The 16,709-nt window shown below is 33.8% G+C and overlaps 1 protein-coding gene across 9 annotated transcripts in view; it reads right to left on the bottom strand.

Annotated features, from left to right (window-relative positions):
- Positions 1–16,709, bottom strand: part of heph (polypyrimidine tract-binding protein 1 heph) — an 862,450-nt gene that overhangs the window by 379,955 nt on the left and 465,786 nt on the right. For all 9 annotated transcript variants that reach the window (XM_074175763.1, XM_074175762.1, XM_074175761.1 and 6 more), the window contains one exon: positions 12,967–13,068. In XM_074175763.1, coding sequence (XP_074031864.1) covers positions 12,967–13,068 — 102 coding nt within the window. The remainder of the gene's footprint in view (positions 1–12,966; positions 13,069–16,709) is intronic.

A 16,709-nucleotide genomic window follows, 5' to 3' on the forward strand; every position in this document is an offset into this window, starting at 1 on the left:
TTCAACATGCTAATAATAATCAATGATACTATACTAACGAAGTACGTCGATAATAATTAATTCAATTGAAATATTAGTATAATTCCTGATGATCACTCACTCATTATTAACTTGATATTCTATAACTTTTCTAAAAGGTATTCAATGTCCCTGACGTCATTCGCTACAAAATCAGTAGATCGTTTGAAATAGATGAGCGGGAACTACACTTAAATTATCTATAAGGGAGGAGGGACGTTTTAAAGTCTAGGCCATTTTTTTTGTAATATGACTAAACACTAAAATTCATAATCAAAATCTAGAATTAATTAGTCATAATTCTGTATAAAGTGAATGAAATATTTGTTAAAGTTTGTATGTTTGATTCGCTGCATCAAAGAACGGCTGTATTGTATAATCATGTAGCTTCGAAACAGGTGACAATTGATTTGAATAATTCAAATTCAAGCCATCCTAATTTGTATTTCTATTCAATTTGCAAAATAAACCATTCACACGGGAGTATCTGAATCACGAGTCCAACCACCATCAATCTACCAAAAGAGGAATCATCAAAACTCTGGTATACCGTGCTTTCGGGCTCTGTAATACGAAGGAAGGTCTCGAGAAGGTCTCAAAAAAGATATTCAACAGAATGATTACTTCAAAGTGACGACAGAACAGACGTTGACTAAAAGACAGCAACAGCCTTGCAAGAAAGAGAAACCGTCACAACTAGTGATTGCACTCCCTCACATCGGAGGATTGTCGGAAAGGATGAGAAGAACTGGGTTCAAGTACAACATCAGAACCTGCTTCAGATCTGGAAACACCATCCGTAGCACTCTCACGAAAAACAGGTCACCAAACGCGGACTGCGATTCCAATAATTGCATTTATCTGATACCCTGTGAGTGCGGGAAATTCTACATCGGTGAAACTAGGAGGCTATTGAAAGTCCGCACTGCCGAGGACAAGAAACATACACAGCGACGAAAATCCAGTAAATCGGGGATAGCGAGGCATGTTAGGATCCATCAACATAACATCAAATGGTCCCAAGCTGAGATCATCCACAGGAACACTGGTTTAGGAAAAAAATCAGAGAAGCAGCATACATGTTGTTCAACGACGGATTCTGCCAAGCTAGCGTATAGATACGCAACATATGGAAACCCATAATCAAACGGAAAACGGTCAACTCCCGCCAAACAGTGAAAGTACTATAATGACCTATAAATAGTCTCTTCTCGGAGGAGTCATCACCTTAAGACGATTGTGGATACTAACAATCGACACGTAGGGCAGTAACTTGGCTTGAAATCTTTTAATTTTTATTTCATTTTGATTGTTCAATTTTTTTACTTTTACTCAATTTTTTTATTGTAATTGCATTACAGTGTTTTTTGCTCAATATAATTATTTTTCAAAGCTACCTATTCTTTTTCATTCTTTACTTTTAATTTTCATTTGTTATTTCGGATCATATCAAATTATGCAATGAAAGTCCGAACTAGTGAAATTCACCATGAAACATTGTCAAACACCTTCAAACAGACTCTTACAGACTGTTACAGCTTTGGATAAGAATCAAACAAAGCAATCATCAGTTGGAATTATCTTTTTTTTTAATTTCAGTGCTGTAATTAGATTAAATATGGACACTTGAGGCAAGTATCCCATATCCACAACCGAGGTAGCTGTGGTCGGAGCGTGGACTTTTGAGAAATAACTGAAATTTCATTTCATTTGTTCCCTTTCAGATAGCAATCAACTTCAGATTGCAACCTTATGCTAGACATTAGAACGACTTGGCCACATTTCGCACAGAGACATTTTTAGAGTGTTCCGCTCGCCTAAATGCAAGTGATACTCAGCTGAAGCGTTCGTCGGAGTACAAATAATATCCGAACGCAGTGATATATTACAGAATGTTCGTTAGAACGTCGTCATTTATTGTTACGCTGATCTCCTCTATCTTCATCTGTCATTATTTAAACGTATGACACGGCATACTAGAGAAGGGGCGTATTCACTATTATACGGGCTGATGTTTCCTTGTCAAACTATTTAATCTATAACAGAATAATCACTCTCTGGGGGCGAAGTTTTCCTACAAAGGACGATAATATCCATGATGGAAAATTGAATATAAGGAAAAATGAGCCGCCATACGGGCGATGACTGTAGTTTTTGTTTGGAAATAGCGTAAAGTGAATGACAACTTGATTTTAACTCAAATATTTGCCAAGTATATATGGAAATGAATGATTTTCAGCTCGGACACCCATAACAAGAAGTAGGTAGTTTCTGGGTAGTTTCCACAGTGGTTCAGTATGAAATTTTTACAGAATTCGCTGATGCTTAATTGCCAAATTTCAGCTCCTAATATGGCAAACGAACGTCTGTAGTTTATACATTTAAAAAAACTCATAGTACATTTGTTTTTCAATATTTTTTCACTCATTTTCTTTGTGTTTCCTACTTAAATACAGCATATAAGAAAAAAAAAAAGATTTTTGTAAATTTTAAGAATTTATGAGAAAATATGAAAAAATACGAGTTTAACCTTGAAAATGAAGATCAAGGGGTCGAATTCACAAGTCTCTCATAGTTTTTCCGTACCCTCATCATTTCAGCTAAAGAATGTTGTTGGACCTAGAGCGACAACTTTTTTGGATCGAGAGATATTCCTTTATGATTTTTTTGGAAGTTAATCTCCTTTAGTGCGTAGCAAGTACATTATATATTTATTCCATATTCATTTCAACTCCCCCACCTGTCAATTTAAATATTTCACAATGCAGAACATTGGGCAGAGCCCTAATTTGAAGTTTAATTACTATGAACTATGAAAAGCCCAGAGCTTATTAGTTATGTGTAATGTTAAACGATTGAAACCGTTGACTCTCTTCAATAAATAAAATTAAACTGTTGGGTGATCCTTGTACGTCATCAATTGCCGAATTTGAAAAAAGATTCTCTCTGATTGAAAGCAAACGGTAATTGTTGTGTCTTTGTTTTTTACATATAGAAGAGAAGAATGTTTTGATGAAATTTCATTAGTTCGGACTTCCATTATCTGATATAATATAAAATAACAATTATATAAAACCTGAAATGAAATAACAGTGAAATAAAATACAAGTAAAAACAGAACAATTGAACAAAATTTAAAATAAAAAGTTGAGATTCCAAGCCAAGTTATTTCACGGCGTTTCGATTGTTAGTATCCACAATCGTCTTCAGGTGATGACTGGACTAATTCCTCCGAGAGATGACTATTTATGGGTCATTCGAGTACTTTCACTTATCTCCGCTAGCATAGAGATAGGCAACATATGGAAACCCATAATCATGCGAAAAATGGCCAACTCCGGCCAAACGGTCATCTCCTACTAAACCGGTGAAGCGGGAAAAAGGAGAGTGAAAATGAGTGAAATTAATTGAATGACCCATAAATAGTAATCTCTCGGAGGAATTAGTCCAGTCATCACCCGAAGACGATTGTGGATACTAACAATCGAAACGTCGCGTCGTGAAGTAACTTGGCTTAGAATCTCATAACTTTTTATTTTTATTTTTAATTTATGTTCAATTGTTCTTTTTTTACTTGTATTTTATTTCAATGTTATTTCATTTTAGGTTTTTTGGCTCAATATAATTGTTATTTTCAGGTATTCTTTTTTAATTATTCTTATTTATTAGTTCTTTCAGGGATTTCAATTCATTTTATATAATATTAGACAATGGAAGTCCCAACCAATGAAATTCATCTTGAAACATTGTCAATGACCTTTAAACAAAAGGATATTTTATCGTGTCAGGTATTATTGACGCATGACGTTGACAGGAAAGTTGTATTCGACATAGATCTCCGTTTTTCACGAGTAAGTTTCAATTTCTCTCACAATAACACCCAATCAATATAATACAGAATACAATCATCAATTTAGATATCTCCAAAAATTAAATTAAATTCAATTACACAATTTTTGAGTTAATTTTTTCATCAGTGATAAAATTAATCATTATCGCAATAAAAGAATATTGAAAATGCACCTACCACCTATAAGACGAGACAAAACCACCGATATCACAAAAAAATAGCGATATCCCGAATACCACGTAACACATAAACAAGGTCCCAGCTATTTCAATCACTGTCTGCGGAGAGCAACTACATTTCTAAATAATTAAACACCCTCCGAGTATACAAATAAGAAACTTCCGTATATTAAAACAAAGTAGGCTGCCGCCGCACTGCTCCCTTTCTCATCCGCATCAAAAACCAATCTCGTAAAACTCCCATTCCCATCTAGTTCCTCGAGAGATAGGTTGAGACAATTATCTAAGCAGTCTTTCCGCTTGCCTTCTTCATTTGTTTTGCTCTGCCTTGGTTGTGCGCTAATTTCGATGAGTAATTCAATTAGTACGACTGTTGTTTTTGTTTTACCGGTCGTTTTGGCGCGTTCTTCTCTTGTTTGGCGGCCTAGCCGTGTTTACCCAGTGCGACTAATTGTGCCACTCAGATTATTAATTCAGAGAAGGCCCACTTCAAGGGTGTGTGGGGATCGACTGAACGAAAACAAAGGGTTATAGATTGAGAAAGCGTTTCTTGTGCGAGAACATTAATGCCTAAAACTAACTCACACTACAGCTTGTCAAATCTAGAAAGAGACGTGAAAAATATTTCTCTCTCTCACTCTCTTTGAACGAACACAGATCTAGTGGGTGAGGCCATAACGGAATTCAGAAAGCTCTTCCTACATTTGACAAGCTGTATATATAGTTATTTTGCAATAAATTAACGACTGAGAAAGTATGGTCCTGTCCTTTCCCAAAACGCTGAAGTCCACTCGCTGTCACATCAAGCTTTCAGATGAAGGAGCAGAGTTATGAGAAAATGTTTCGTATAAAAGTTTCAGGATTGCATTGGACTTTTTTAATTATTTTCCAATATACAGATTTCCCTGTACAAAAGTGTTTTATCAAAGTTAGATTTTTTTCATGAAATTAGATATACTGCTCTCCATATTCGTAGTACGTTTGAAAATACATTACCTATTGCATGAGGTTCAGAAGATAAAGCAGAAAGTTGATCTCTTCAATCGTCCATATTTCCAATGAGGGGTCTGTTCTGTTATTACTGAAGATATTTCAAAAATAATTTTTCCCATCTTCGCATAATAATTCAACCTCAATCTTTTTTTTATCGTAAATCGTGACTCAAAAACAATACCTGAAGACCAAATGGTTGGATCAAATGGTTTATCGACACAAATGGTTGGACCAAATGGTTTATCGACAAAAATGGTTTGTTTCTCACAAACTGAAAATATTTCTTTTTCCACCAAGCAGAATTTCATTTCATGATATTGAAATAAAAATGAAAAATTTCTAACCCATCGCACCACTTGTGATTTTAATCTTGGGATATACCGTATATTTACAAATATATTTTGATAATTACTGCATCTATATCTACAAAACTGTGATAACCAAGCTTATAAACCAATTCGGTTGCATATAAAAAGTTACCTATCTATACATATGGTGGACCTATACTGGCAACAAGTTTCAGTATTTTTTCCGGAAGTATTAAGAATGAAAAAAAAAATGCTTCAAAAATAATGATTTTTTTCAAAAATCAAATTTTGTGACTTTAATATTATCGTTTTCATATCAACCTAAATCAATTGATTCAGAGGTCTGATGGGAGAATATAAATTAAGCTGTTGTGAAATGTATTTCAATTATTTAAAAATTTACAGTTCAAATGTTTCAAAATACAGAAAGATAAATAATGTTAATGCCAACAAGAAAGAAGGATGTAATGTGGAAACTTTTCATAGAAAAAGCTGCAGAAGGGAAAAGTAAATACACAGCGATTTGCAATAAATATAAAGAAGAATTTCAAGGAATAATTACGATTACCAACCCACCATGAAATTTACAAGAAAATGCAGCTAACTGAAAAAATAGGTCTAGGCAGGTGATTAATTTCGTTGACATTTATAAAATATAAACTGCTGGTCATAATAAATGAAAAAAAATTGTCCCATCATTAGGCAGAAAGATCAAAAAATGTTTTGTTATTGTTTTTGTAAACAGAATTCGCTATGTGGTAACGGTGGGCGACATCAACAAGCAACTATTCAGTACACAATTTTGTTTCGATGTGTGACTAGATGTGACATTATTACTTCATTTGAAGTGTTAATCTGTGGTGAGTGTAAATTTCGATATCAGTTCTCCATTAATTATCATTTATCAAATCTGCCATAATTTCGGCTCTTCCATAATCTATTCGTCTTCTCAACAATTATGTCATACAGTACAGAACCACGGCTGATAGCGAGCGATCGTAGAGTTATAGACTCTCCCAACTACATTATTATTGGATTATGATAAGCCCCTTGTCGACCAGGGTCATACCTATGATTAGCTTAACTTAGGGTAGCAAATGGAACATGACTTTTTGTAATTTCTCTTCATATTTTATTTAGTATTATGAATGACTTCAATCAGTCACTATCTGAACACAACTTTTTTTCATCTCCTATGCTGCTTGTGCTGCTATCGTCATTCAAATTTATAATCACTGGATTTACGTCTGTTTTTTACCCCAATATTTACGGCTTATATATACTACATGTCGGCAACGCTTTTGCCATTCTTCGGAAGTAATTTTATCAAACTCGTGCTCCGCCAGTTTTCTCACATTTTCCAACTTGAAAGTTACATTCTTTCGGGACACGTGGTTTTCTACCAGTACCCTAAATGAGTTCAACGGGATTCAATTCCGGATGGTAAGGTGGAAGTCGCAAAACATTATGTCCGTGTTCAAGCAGAACCTCATCAAATCTGTATCTAATATGATGCTTTTTATTTACCTTGATCAACTCGTATAATTCGAGGTTGACATTAGTGGTGAACATGATGCTTTTTCGTGCAGCCACTTCACCATGTCAGCCTTCCTAGAAATTGTGTCGGGGGTTGGATCAATTTGAATATTATGAGATGGAGCATTATCCGTCATGACTACCGAATTCACGGGTAAAATTGGAATTAACTTTTCTTGTAATCTTTTACCATAATTTTCAGGATTCATTTCTGCATGATAATCCCCTGATGTGCCTTTCGCAACATTTTCAAATAACCCTTTGGTTGATTCATCCGTCCAATTCTTGGAAGATGTATGTTCACTATGAAGGTATGTTAAATCAAGAAACACCATCGGTCTATTGAACTGGCCTATTAAAATTTTTCTATTATTTTCAATCCTTCTCCATTTGAAAACTATTTTCTTTAAAATTCTACGTAGAGAAGTTTCGGAAGCCACAATTCCCAAAACGTCAATCATTTTGTGTTGGAACTGTTTTACTGTAATACGACACCCTTTCGTCTTATACAAGTGGTAAATAATCCATCTTATATTTGAATACTCATTTCAGTTACTGGTACTCTTCTAGGCTGCTTTTTTCTTGGGGTGGAAAATTTTACTTCTTCGTTATTTGCAGAAATTAAATGTTCCCCTTCGTTACCCACCCTTTCAATGGTTCTAATTAATATACCTGATACAAAATGAAGATTTGTGTTGAAATAGTTATTTTTTAAATTTATTTAATGTAACCTGTAGCGAAGGATGTTTTTTTTTCACATTTGATAATGTATCTGACTCACTTTCAACACTTTTAAAATAATTGAACACTTCAAAAATTATTTCACGTGCCTGACTTTTGATGACTGGTTTTTTGTTAGGCGATGACAGAAAACATAACACAACAAAACACGAAATATCTTAAAAATGAAATTATATATTTTTGTTCATATCATTATTATAACAGAAATCAGTGCGAGTAAAAACATGAAATAGGCTTTTCACTTCATTTCTGTACTTTATATTTAACTTTCAATTATGAAAGTTTTTTCGTAAAAATTACTTTGCTTTTTTTAGCATTTTTTTCGATAGTTTGTAGTTTATTAGTTTATGATTTTAATTTTCGTTGAAATAAAGAAAACTTGATTTTGTAGTTTATTTCAAATTAAAAGCAATGGTGAAAATTGAAAAAAATCACTAGATTTAAATCAAGCTAACCCTAATCAAAAACGAACTGCTGAGTTTCCTTGCTGAGATAAGCAATAATAGTATAAATGAATACTTCAGAACATTAGGGGAAATTTTATAACTTTGTGATATTTCATGAAAGTTTCATAATGTACCGTTACCAACAACAATTTTATAATTAATTTAATATAACTATATGTAGCAAGCGCCAAACGTGATTGCGAGCGATCGCACAGGTATAGACTCTCTCATCTAAATTACTATTGGATTACCATAAGCCCATTGCCGGCCAGTGTCGTACCTATAATTAGGTTTAATTAGGGTAGCAAATGGAACATGACTTTTTTGTAATTTCTTTTCATATTTCACTTAGTATTATAGATAGGTACAGTTCACTGAAATGTAATATAATGATACACTCTTGACGTCAGGTTTTTTGTCAAGTGATGACATTTTTTCAGAAACAACACAAATTATTCAGACAATGCCAAACGCCAACAGCATTGGAGGACAAGTAATGATACGTCTATGTACGGAGCATTTGTATGTCTTGCAAGAGCTGTAGTGGGGGTTACATTGAAACTGAGTTTGGGTGCATGGGGGCGGGCTAGCCATCACGTTTGGCGCTTGTCATCACGTTTGGCGCTGTATGTTCAGCAGTCCTAAAAGCTGAACATACAGATCTATGTTAATGAAGTACAGCAAGCACCAAACGTAATGGAGAGCCCCCTCTATGCGCACAAACTCATTTTCAATGTAACTCCCACTACAGCTCTTGCAAGACATATAAATGCTCTGTACAGAGGTGTATCATTACTTGTTTTCCAATGCTGTTGGCGTTTGGCATTGTCTGAATGATTTGTGCTGTTTCTGAAAAAATGTCATCGCCTAACAAAAGTTTATTTCTGGATAAGTGTATCTTTATTTAACATTTTAATGAACTGTACCTATCTATAATACTAAATGAAATATGAAAAGAAATTAGGAAGGAGTCAGGTTCCATTTGCTACCCTAATTAAAACTAATTATAGGTAGGAATTTATGTAGTTGTAGTTGCGAGAGTATACCTGCGCGATCGCTCGCCATCAGCCGTGACGTATACTGTAACTGTATTATTTTAAATCTACTTAATCTACCATGAAATTGTATAGGATATGAATCTTCATCAGAAACTCGAACATGTAGCAGAGAGCATTAACTCAAAACCAAGAAATCCTACCTGCCTCTCCAAGTACATTATTCATTCCACCGCGAGCCACGAAAGAAAATTTACCTTAACGAAACACAACCCATTTTCTGTTGAAAATCGCTCACAGGGCTCACCAAACTTTCCCCGCCTTCTTGAGGGTGGATCATCATAAGAGCTTTATAAAGGTTTGCGAAATTTGCGGTACGTATACCATTAACGCTATAACCGAGAGGATAAATTATTAAATTTAATAATCACGTTCAGTTCGACGCTCCTACAAAATACGAGACAGAGAGAGAGAGAAAGAGTGAGAGAGGGAGCGGTACTGTTGATGTGGTTATTTAACCTTCGCCGAGACAAACTTCCACAACTGCCGAACTCGCAAAGTTCGCTTATAGAGTTTCGATAACATTCGCCAGCCGACTACTGTTCTAATTAGTGGGCCCGGGAAATTGATCTTATCATTACCTACTTATCAAATTTCGTTTGGAATGTCCGATTCGAAATTAGCACGGAGGATGAAGAGTGGGAGAGTTGGGAGATTAACGCGAAAATGGGGGAACTTAGCTTAAAGGTCGGATTTACTATGGAAAAGTGTGTCCAAAACAATGTCTTGCTTGTTCTCCATTTCTTGAAGGTTCCAAAATACTACACCCTCATGTAATCTAATTCACAAGTGGTGGTGGTGTCATTCAATTAACGATTCGAGTCCAATTGTACTAACGAATAGTTAAGAAGTTATGAACAATTTAGTTCAATGAAAAAGAGATGTTCGTGTTTCTTGCAAATATCTCAAAAAGTACTGCAGATATTCATTCAAAATTTGATTGAAAAAAGATCCTCCTCCCGGAACTTTATAGCACCAATATTTATAAAGGAATGTAGGCATTTGTTTGGCGTCACCGTTTTGGTTGGTTTCCGGGTTTTGCCGTGGTCTTCTTTGGTTACAATCTCCAAACGTTTCAACTACAACTGCGGCAGTCATCTTCAGTGGCGAGATCGAAGTGTTCCTTTTGACGTATCAACTGACGTACCAACCAAAACACCAATACTTATAGTTCTAATTGCACAGTGAAAAACATGTTAAACAAATGGTTTGGTTCGCTCATGTGACCTGTTGAGTATGAATATTAAGGAATGAAAAAATATAGAGATATTTGGTTGGGAGTTGAATAACAATAGTGAGCCGACAAAACATTTTCTATCGCAATTTTCCTCTCAATTAGGTTTTTGTTAAGTAACACTTTTTTCAAATTTTGATATGTTTTTCAAAATAAAAGTCACGATTTTTTTCTTGGACCTATTCTTAAAAAAGGTTCCCGATTGGTTTGTTTTCTTATTCATAAAAACTGCATCAATATGATTTTTAAAATTTTCATTTTTATTTCTCGAAAAGCAAATGTGTTTATGGGATATGTGATTGTTTTTTTTGAGAATTTGGTTACATAATATTCCAGTAATGATTTTTGAAAATCGTTGTTTTTTTAAATTTAATTGCATAAAAACGTATTTAATAATTTTTGTTTTCAAATATTTCGATTGGTTTGTTTTCTTATTCATACAAGCTACGTCAATACGATTTTTTAAAAGTTTCATTCTTATTTTTTGAGAAATCAATTCATTGTTGGAGAGATAATTGAACTTTATTGAGAATGTGATTATGTTAAGCTACCGGACTGAGTCATGACCGGTGGGAGAAATCGTATTTGCGTAAAGTTTGGGTGGTGTATTACAAAGAAAGTATAAGAAAAAAAAGACACTTTTGTTTGCAATTTAATGTAGTACGTCTCGGATAATCTAAAGGAGGCCCTAGACGGTCAATCATTTTGATCAAAAGCTTGAGTCAATCGATTGACTCAAGCGTGATTGACCGTGTAGGAACCTGTTTGACGCTTGAAGCGAGGCTTGATAGTGATTGATAGAAAGTTTGAATGACTCAAGCGGTTCAAGGAGGGGGTTGACCGTCTAGGGAAATTTTCGTCAAGCATTGCGTCAGTCACTAGCGTCCGCTATGGAAAGTGAGCTTCCCGAAAACTCTGAGCGGGAATTCATTAACCTGTTGATTGAATTATATCGCGATTGTCCGGAATTAGGGAAAGTGAAGAGCAAGGACTATCATAACAGGAACAAAAAAACAGCATATTAGACAAAATCGTGGGTGCGTTGAAAGTGCTGAAACCTGATTCAACTGTGAAGCTGTTGAGGCTCACCGATATGAACCACCAGCGAACGAACAACAAGTGTGCACTAGTCCCATTTCTGGGAAGAAGAAGGTTTTGATTAAAAGATTGAAGGGCTGATTGCAGTTGATTGAAGGGCTGATTGCAATTGATTGAAGGGCTGATTGCAGTTGATTGAATCGCGCATCAATCGATTGACTCAATCGTTTGATCAAGCAGATTGATCGTTTAGGGCCACCTCAACAGACTGATAACAGATTTCTACACATCTACTGCACATCTTGAGGGCCTCTCACCGGCCATGACTCAGTCCGGTAGCTGTAATATTCAAGTGGTGATTTTGAAAAATATTTTTTTTTTAGATTTTATTGCACAAAAACGCATTCAAGAACTTGACTTTTGCCAGACATTTTTGAAGAAACGATTTTTTGAACTACCACCGCACCGTTTTCACTGCAGTTTGGTATTCGGCAAAAATATACCATTTTATCTTCGGAAAAGAAAGTTTATGGCTTTCTATTACTCCATCTTGATACAAAAAAATGTGAGAATCTTCCAAAGAACGGAAGAAAGCAATCAAATTCAACAGAAGTAACTATATACATAGATGTGTAGATTATGCGAAGAAATAACTTTCACATAAACTGGAAGAAAAAAATCCTTCTGAAATATCTACTTTTATTTTATCTATTTTTGTATTTTTCTATCTGAAAATAACTGGTTAGAAACAAATAAATTTTCACACCTATTTCTTCAAAATACAATAAGAATAACCATGTATTGATGAAAGAAAAAAAAAGGAAAACAGAAAAAGTATTACACAATAATATTATTCAATTTTTTACTACCAAAAAAGTGGGAAAATTCATTTGTTCAAGACAAATTATGATGATGAATGGACTAACCCGCTGCTTATTGAAAGTTAATAACACTATCCATGGTAATAATCAAACAATTTTTGCAAACATTTCATATGTACTGATATTTACTGAAAAAATTTAATTAAATTTCATTGATAAATACGTCAATATGCAATATATATATATATATATATATATATATATATATATATATATATATATATATATATATATATATATATATATATATATATATATATATATTCTTTTAAACGATTTTTCACATCGTTACTTGCTTATCTAGTTATCAGATTCCACACAAAAAAATTTAAAACAATGCATTTGTTCATAACATTTGTTTAGGAAAAAAATGTTACTGTAGCTTCTAATAATGAGAAAATAAATCAATGCGATGCTTCATTTATGCTTTTAAGTTTTCAACATCTGACATTGTTCATATTTAAAAACTTATGATGCACTGTTTGGAACCTTCGGTCTAGAAATGAATATTACTAGAGTTTTATCCCAACACCAAACCGTTATTTTAACACCTCGACACGTGTTTCGATCACCAAGTGATCATATTCAAAGAGGAAGATGATCACTTCATTTATGCCCACTAGGAAAGTACATATTCTTTTCTGCGCCATATGAATGATATACGAGTAACATCAAAGAGTGTCTTACCTTAGTTCCAATATGAATGGGATAATCTTGTGCTGAGCTCAAAGACGGTAGCGATTGTATGACTGGAACAACAGGGAGTGAACAGGACATCATATTTTCAACCTGAAAAAAATTATTGAAAACTTCATACAAAAGAATCAGAAAACAATTTCAAAGAGCCATGCAACAAATAACATCTACGAAAAGGAGTCTGGGAATATAATTTTTGGAGTAAAAGTACTCCTAAATCCACTCAGAGTATTTGATTAACTTTTATTGCACACCAATAAAAAAGTAGATCTGCCTCTCTAATGCAATTTCTTTCCCAATATATTTTCAAATTCCAAGTGTAAATAGTCCATAATAGGTTGAATATTCAGTCTGCGGAATTGCAAAAAACTTACTAGAACATCTTGAGTGTAAAATTTCCCTTATTGTTACAGTTTTTCAGTGTAAAATAAATAGACTGCTCATGCGTAATACGGAACTGCGTCATCAATGCAAATAACGCTGCTACTCGTCCTCGTTATACTTCTCAATTTCAATACAAATTATTGACCAAGATAGCAGAGTGTCTATGACTCGCCTGACTTCATCAGGCTCGTGAACAAAGTCCACAATAGGGAAGAAGCATTGCGTGTATGATAGGCCAGGCGTACTATGTTGAAAAATACTGATTTTTCAGAAGAATTCCTTACAGAGTAAACTCAACGGGAATGGGTTGGGAAGGTAGTCAGTAATGTTGGGACAAAAATTCAACAGCTGAATGTTTGCAGGGGCGAAGGGATGGATGTAAAATGGGTGAAAAACGGTTTTTCGTGATTTGCGGACAAAATGATTATTTAAGAGAAAAAAGTTAAATGAGAAAGTTGTAGATAATGAAAAAATCTATAAATTTTGTTTTCATACTTTTTTCACATAACCTCAAAATTTTCGAGTAAAACGCAAAAATACACTTTTTTCGTTTTTTATTTTTCATTTTAAACAATTGTACTAGTTTTTATCACAAATAAGGAGCAATTTTTTTTGCGATAAGTTAATTAGTTTCTGAGAAATTCGCGTTTTACGAAAAAAAAAACATTTTTTCAAGTTAGTCAAAAAGGTTTTTTTTTGCCTAGACAACTTTCACACCGCTCATTTTTTTCGTAATTACATCAGCTTTCAGATGAAAAAATAAAAATATACTACTTTAGGCAAAAAAAATCGTTTAAAATGCAAAAAACTGAAAAATTGTGCTTGTTAATGTATGTACACTCCCTAATGTACCTAATGTACTCCCTAACTGTCGTTGGTATTAATTCGCTCTTCTCTACCTACCTATATATATATATATATATATATATATATATATATATATATATATATATATATATATATATATATATATATATATATAATAAGTGAAACAATATTTGGGTATGCAGCAGGCCAAAACTTAGTGTACTCTTATAACAAAGATTCCAAGCTTTCGATAATCTTTATTATCATCATCAGGGATGCTACAATAAGAGTAAAAGACAGTCATATTTATAAAATGATAATTCAAAACAACTTACAGTGTATGTGAGGTTATATGGCAGGCTGAATAAAATATGGACGTAACATATATGAAAAATTACTATGGTGAAACTCAGGACGTTACAGACAAACAATATATAGTTTAGATTCTATTACACACAGATTCCATTACACATCGCATCGCATTAACATGCGATATCTACAGCCAGACATCGCCCAAAATCATTTGGCAACAGGGTTAAGATTTTATGTCACAGATCAAACAATTTTGTTGATGTCGAATGTCAATTCGTTTTTGAGCCCCGTAATTGGCTTATACAGCGCATGCGGGATTGGATTACATGTCATATGTCTTTTTTGAATCATGCACGGGGTTTCCTCTTCAAGGAACAGGTGGTTTTTAATTTAATAATACAATGATATATCATTAAATCTACTATATATTTATGATGTACTGTTTGGAACCTTTGGTGTAGTAATGAATATTACTGGAGTTTTTTCCCAACAACAAATCGTTATTTTTACACCTCGATCACCAATTGATCATCTTCAAGAGGAAGATAAAACAGTTTTATCTTCCTCTTTACACCTCGACACGTGTTTCGATCACCAAGTGATCATCTTCAATAGGAAGATAAAACTGTTTTATCTTCCTCTTGAAGACGTGTCAAGGTGTAAAAATAACGATTTGGTGTTGGGAAAAACAAACTCCAATAATATTCTACTATATATTGTTTGTCTGTAACGTCCTGAGTTTCACCATAGTAATTTTTCATATATGTTACGTCCATATTTCATTCAACCTGCCATATAACCTCACATACACTGTAAGTTGTTTTGAATTATTATTTTATAAATAAGACTGTCTTTTACCCTTATTTTAGCATCCCTGATGATGATAATGAAGATTATCGAAAGCTTGGAATCTTTGTTATAAGAGTACACTAAGTTTTGGCCTGCTGCACACCCAAATATTGTTTCACTTATTTTCTGACTAGTCAGCAAAGAGACTACCTATATACAGGGTCCTGCAACAGTGGCGCGGTGTTCCATATCTCTATATAGGAAGCAGATAGGAATCTAATTTTCTATAATATTACCTTATTGCTCGAGCTCGACAAAATAAAAATATTGGCGGTCACACAGGGTGTTCGATTTTTTCTGGGCGGATCCCAACGGTGTCTTTTTAAATGGCAACCTATATTTTTTATCGCTTTTTCGGTTTCTTCATAGAAAATAAAATAAACTTTATGTATATCTGCACTTCGAAAATATTGATGGTTTTCGAGATATCTAGCATGACAGGTTTTTTTTTTCCAATATTCGTCACTCAGAATATTTGAAATTATAAAGTGGTGCCAAGTCCAGTTGAAATTTTTTTTTGGTCGAATATTCTACATTGGTAACTCTCTCAAACGATATATCTGAAATCGACCTGTGATATACAGGGTATGAAAAACCGCTTGCCAAATATTGTAAATGAAATTTTGCAAAATCTTCCTTATATTAAATGGAACACCCTGTATATTATTGATCCATAAGAAGCGCCAACGAAACCTCTACAAATTTCATTAAGTATTCCCTATGGCTAAGTTCAATAGTTTTTCTTAAATGAGCATTTCTTTCGAAAAATGGTCATTTTTTCAAAGCGAAATCCATTTGACGACTGATAAGAATATACAAAAAATACCCTTTCCTTAAAATATCGCCCATTCCTAAAATTACCTGTTGCTAGATAAACAAGTTGCGAATTACACCACAAAATGGACGTTCTTGAATAGTTACAATAATTTCAAAAATCTCGGAATTTGTGCCATATTCTTTCGGTCTAAAACAACCTTTCAGCGAATGAAATATTTATTGGAAATCAAGTAGTCTGGCAAATGACAGAACAAAATATTTGGCTGCAAATGAATATTGAAATTTTTAGTCAATCGTGAAGTTGAACTGTCGGTATAATTTCATCAGAATGTTGTTATCAAAAAGTGATTTGATTGATATGATTTTCATATTAGGTGAATCAGACAGGAATTGTTTATTGGCAAGTAGAATTTATTCTCAACGGTATCCAGATAGAAGGCATCCAGATGAAAGATCTTTCCGAAAGGTCTTGGGACGATTCGTTGAAACTGGATCTATTAATTATTCCAAACATGAGCGCATCAAGCCAGCTACTAATGAAGATAATGAATTGCAAGTTCTTCTTGCTGTTGAAGAAGATCCTAGTAGGAGTCAACGACAAATTG

This window comes from Leptinotarsa decemlineata, unplaced genomic scaffold (assembly GCF_025532065.1).
Source record: "Leptinotarsa decemlineata unplaced genomic scaffold, Ldec_3_MD MMD2_tig00001064_RagTag_RagTag, whole genome shotgun sequence".
Classification (NCBI taxonomy): domain Eukaryota; kingdom Metazoa; phylum Arthropoda; class Insecta; order Coleoptera; family Chrysomelidae; genus Leptinotarsa; species Leptinotarsa decemlineata.